The sequence below is a fragment of the Fragaria vesca genome, linkage group LG4 (genome assembly GCF_000184155.1).
Source record: "Fragaria vesca subsp. vesca linkage group LG4, FraVesHawaii_1.0, whole genome shotgun sequence".
NCBI classification, from domain to species: domain Eukaryota; kingdom Viridiplantae; phylum Streptophyta; class Magnoliopsida; order Rosales; family Rosaceae; genus Fragaria; species Fragaria vesca.
The window spans coordinates 6,192,608-6,197,609 of NC_020494.1; the positions used below are offsets into that span (position 1 = coordinate 6,192,608).

General features: G+C 41.2%; 1 protein-coding gene across 1 annotated transcript; it reads right to left on the reverse strand.

Moving 5' to 3' along the window:
* Positions 1-1,569: 1,569 nt before the first annotated feature.
* Positions 1,570-4,504, reverse strand: LOC101311273 (pentatricopeptide repeat-containing protein At3g23020-like). Its single transcript, XM_004297941.1, has one exon. It carries the CDS (start codon positions 4,502-4,504, stop codon positions 1,982-1,984), a length of 2,523 nt encoding a protein of 840 aa, XP_004297989.1. The 3' UTR covers positions 1,570-1,981.
* Between the last annotated feature and the right edge of the window lie 498 nt (positions 4,505-5,002).

Consider the following 5,002-nt stretch of genomic DNA (forward strand, 5'->3'; position numbering starts at 1 on the left):
GTACAATATAATTTCGATCGATGACATTTCAGTTTTTTTTTGAATATTTTCTCGATGTGTATTTTTTTTTTTTTCGTACAATTAATATATATTTTCTCCGATGTTGTGGTCATTTCTTTATGAGATTCATCGGCCAAGTTTGTCTTTTGCATGACAGAGTGACAGTGATCATCAATATATATTCAATGAAGAAATGGATCTATTGGCCAAAGAAGGAGTTGAGCAAAGCGGCGGTGCTAGCTGTTTGGAGTTTGGACACTGTTCTTCTCTGGCCAAGTCTCTGTTGTTTGGCTCTATGCCCCATCAGGAAACGAAATGCATGCTTCATGCAGACGCTCAACTTGATCTTTCGCATCGATCCAAACAGATCCATGAGAAGAAGTGCTTCTGAGAAAAGCTTTAACAATGGGATCACGCACCTCGTTCTTTTCTCGGAAGAGATACACATGAGATATGACTTGATCAGACGACTGGCACCAGCTTAGCTGTGAGGTTTAACCTGCAACATCATCACCATCATTACGCGGTTACAGATAAAAAGCTGCTAGCTACACGCAGCTTGAAATCCACCATGAAAACTAAGGAGTGTTGTTGCTCTACGTTTGTTTGTGTACCTACTTCTCAAAAAAAAGAAAAAAAAAGAAAGAAAAAGCAATAGAGAAGGTTTCATGTACCTGCTGATAATAAAAGTCTTCCAATAATAAGTAAAATTATAATTGGTGTCAATGTCGTCGTAACCCTCAAAGGTCGATTCGACCAAAATTATTGAAATATTTGTCGACAGCCCCAAACTAAGCTAGCTCTTTTGACATTGCAATTGATTGCTCAATGTTAATTTGTACTTGACGTGAGGGTGATGATAAGTCCGACAAAGACTTATCGTCGAGGATTCAGTTTTCATAACTTCATATATTAGGTTCGAATACGTCCATTTTCTTTCCAATGGATAATTATAGACCACACTTATCGCTGTTTAACATACCTTCTATAATTCCTTAGAGATTTAAGCTATAAGCCTGTAAGCATAATTGTGTTTATGACGAGAGTTTAAGCTCTATGTTCCTGATTATACAGTGACTCGCTTCAGTTCATACTTCATAGGCATTAATATTGAAATAATAGGCTTAATAGCTGTGAGGGCTGAGTCACCCTGCAACTGGGTTCGAAAAATTAAACAAAAGGAAAACGAATCATATGACAGCAATATATTGAACCAAACAAGTGAAACAACTCTGAACTGTCTTCTTCTTTCCATTTTGCTGCTTCTGAACCGCTACCAGTGCTAGTTTTCAGCTGAAGCGAGCCGGCCAAATTCAAGAACATGAAATGAAGTGATTTCATTATCAAACATGTGGAACTTTAGCTAGATGCGTTTATTACTGGATTTTGGTTTGCGGTTTGGTTAATTCTCAAAGCTAAAGTGAACACAACCTAATTACCTACAGATATAGAGACGCCATGAGGAAATGTATATGAGAAGTTGAGCAACTCACATGTCATTCAGCTTTGCTTTCTAGTATTCAAGAACAAGATTACACATTCAAACACGTACATACAACAAAACTTGAGAACTTCAATTCTCCCTTCATTTTACAACATTAGATGAATTGATGGGCATCTTACTGTCTCAGCGAATGAGCCATAATCAGCCATACAATCAGCCATACAAGCAGCTTACAAATGATTCTATTTGATACAGCGCCTTGTTCCAGTAGACCACTCAGGCTTGGCCTTACAAAAGTTGCTGTGCCGATCAGCACTATACACAGGCCAAGTTCTCCTATTAAACAACAGGTCATATGTGTCTTGTTTCTGTCAAAATTTGTGATCACCCCTTGTCTGTACCAAGGTAATGCAGGATGATACCAAGCATACACAATTCGAAAGCCCAGTTCCTTGATCGAGTTTCATTGATCTGCAAGAAGCTGCGGCACAATATCAGATAGTCGATGATCAAAAAGGCTGCTTGCAGAGGTAGTATCTACCTATAACTACTTTCATTCACTCTGACAACAGCAGAGAGGGCTGACATCCAAGCTTGCAAACCACTCTGTGCATCCTTTTTAACTGATACTTCCAGCTTTCCCACGGCCTGCTTTGATAGTCCAGATTTCACCAAAACAAGTCCCAGTGATTTGAATGTGCATTCATCAGGTTGAATGCCTGCCTTCGTCATTTCCTTGAAGGTTCCCACCACTTCTTTGAATCTTCCATATGTAGCATACAACCCAATAACATTATTATAACTCAGCACATCACTTAAAAGTCGCAGTTCCCTCATCTGCTTTGCAATCTGAATGGCCTCCTCAAACCTCCCCATTCTCTTATACATACACACCATCATTGCAAATGTAAACTCATTTGCATCCCCCTTGCTCTTCAAGCTGTCAAAGAGCTCTTCTGCTGGTTTAACCATACATCGCTCGCTATAAAGATCAATCATACAATTTGAGGCATATATAGCAGGACCATCCTCTGAGGCCAGAAGAAGTTTGTATGTTTCTTCTGCTTCTTTCAAAAGGCCAACTTTAGTATAGAGCTTGATTAAGGTATTGTAAATAACTGTGTTCCCAGGGAAACCTGCCCTTTTCATTGCATCAGCATAACTGAGAGCTTCTTTAACACATCCAACTTCAGCAAAAGCATTTATCAACACCCCAAAGACAATAACATCAGGCTGCACACTGAATCCAACCATCTGTTTATATACTTCCTCCGCCTTTTCCAATTGACCTAATTTTGCAAAGCTTGATATCACAGCACAATAAGGGATGCAATCATGTACCAACCCTGACTCATGCATCTTCTTCAGATAAGGCCTTGCGGTATGTGGCATATCACCACTAGCCAAAATTTGTATTAGAGAACTATAGCTACATCTGTCCGGAATTACACCATGACTTTCCATGCTATCAAACAACTGGCAAGCTCTACTGTACTGTTTCCCAACCCCATACGCTTTGATCATCACGTTGAACTCAACGACACTCAACTTGTTTACTTCTCGGCAGCAATTAAAAACTTTCTCAGCTTCTGAAATATGCCCACGCTCTCCGTATGCATCAATATTGGCAGCATAGCAATCAGATCCCATTTTCCCTGAGAGATGAAATCTCATGAACCAAACCCAAGACTTCTCAAGCATCCCAGCTTCTATGTACATCCTAGTCAGAGCCGAATGAGTGAACTCATCAATCTCAAGTCCCCTTTCATCCATCTCTGATACGAGCTCTTCAGCTTTGCTCACCATGTGCCTCACAGAGTATGCATACAAAAGGGTGCGGTAACTCACAGGGTCTGGCTCAAGGCAAGCCTCCTTCATCTTTGCAAAGTAGTTTGTAGCCATGTCTATATTATCATGCCTAGCATGGAGGGAAATCAGAATATTATACGTTCTCGTGTCTGGTGGACATCGAACCTCTTCCATCTTTTGCATAAGTGAATCAACTTCCGAAAGCTGACCATGATTACCACAAATGTGAATCATAGTATTGAAAGTTACCGTAGTTGGAGCAATCCCTTCCCTTAGCATCAGTGCAAATATCTCTGATGCTTCTTTAAGCCGGCCAGCCTTTCCATGCGTGTCGATCAATGTGTTATACGTATGTGAGCTCAAAGAGCCATGAGAATGCAATGCACTCTCTGACCATTTCTCGAAAAACTCCTCAGCTTTCCGATACTCCCCTGCTTTCTTATACAACTGCAGCACAATCGCCATAGTAACCTCATCAGGCTTCATACCTTGCTTGGTCATCCTCTGCAGCCAAACAAGCGCTTCTTTCTCAAACCCACCTTTACTATAAACATCAATCAAAGTCCCATACGTCGAGTTGATAGGTTCTATTCTCTCCACATTCATCTCATCCCAAACACTCCTCAAATGTCTCCACTTCTTCGCCTTCCCAAGAATCCTAAGCACTATATTGTAATGAATCACATGAACCTCATAACACCCTTTCCTCTTAAACCACTCGAAAATCTCCAAAGCTCTCACCCAACTCCTCTGCTCCTTCAAAATTATGCTCCTTTCTTTGTTACTCAGCCTCTCCTCCCACGGCTTCAGTGCCTCATCCAAGTCCTCAACCTCCTCCACCGCCGTCAACATCGCCGGAATGCACCCACCGTAACTCAGCCATTTCGTCGAACACGTGGTCTGCATTTTCTTCACCACACCATTCCCACCCAACTCAACCCCAAGTTCCTTCCTTTCCACAAACCCACCATTACCCACATCTTCTAACCCCTTTTCCTCATCTGGGTTCTTCCCAAAACCCCGTTTTTTCAACCCAACTCCATGAACAACACTCCCACCATTACCATTGTTGGGTCTGCGAGTTTCACCAAAACCCTTCTTGAACCCTCCTCCGTTGAGCACTCTGTGCTTCTTCCTATCTCTGGTTATGAGTTCAAGTTTCTCCAGAGGAGGGAGTCCTGTGCTGGGTGAGGTTCTTGTGGAGCCCAGAATGGGGAAGCAAGTCGTGTCCAGCTGGAGCTTGGCAAGCATTGTTTATCACAGTGATGTCTTGTGATTTTTGGTTGAGTATCAGAGACTGGATAATAACATGGTTTTGTTAAGAGTGGCTCTGAAACTTTGGCGGCGTAGGAGAGAGTGTGAATTTACAAGTCCAACTCCGGCGGAGGGAGGCAGAGAAGTTTATAAATGATATATATATGGATCCTCTGCTTCTATCAATCTGTTCTTGTTTTTTCTTAACTTTGAACCTGGGCCATTGATACATGAGCATAGTTGCTTTGGTAAGTTAGACTTACTGAATTAATTTTTTTTTTTTTTTGAGGGGAATGATTAACTTCATTGACAATAAACCACGACCAAATATTGCTAGGTCAGGAATGGAAGCAAGCTCCCATGCAAGCTAAGAGCAAGCTCATTATTCAACTACAACTAGGGATTGAAAGGGAAATACCAAAAACTATGTCCAAAAAGGTGGACATCTATACTAGAAAGCGAAATAACAAAAACTCTTATTCATATGCGACTACT

What these genes read in the sequence shown, in the direction of transcription:
- LOC101311273 (XM_004297941.1), bottom strand. Translation starts at nt 4,504, where the DNA reads ATGCTTGCCAAGCTCCAGCTGGACACGACTTGCTTCCCCATTCTGGGC.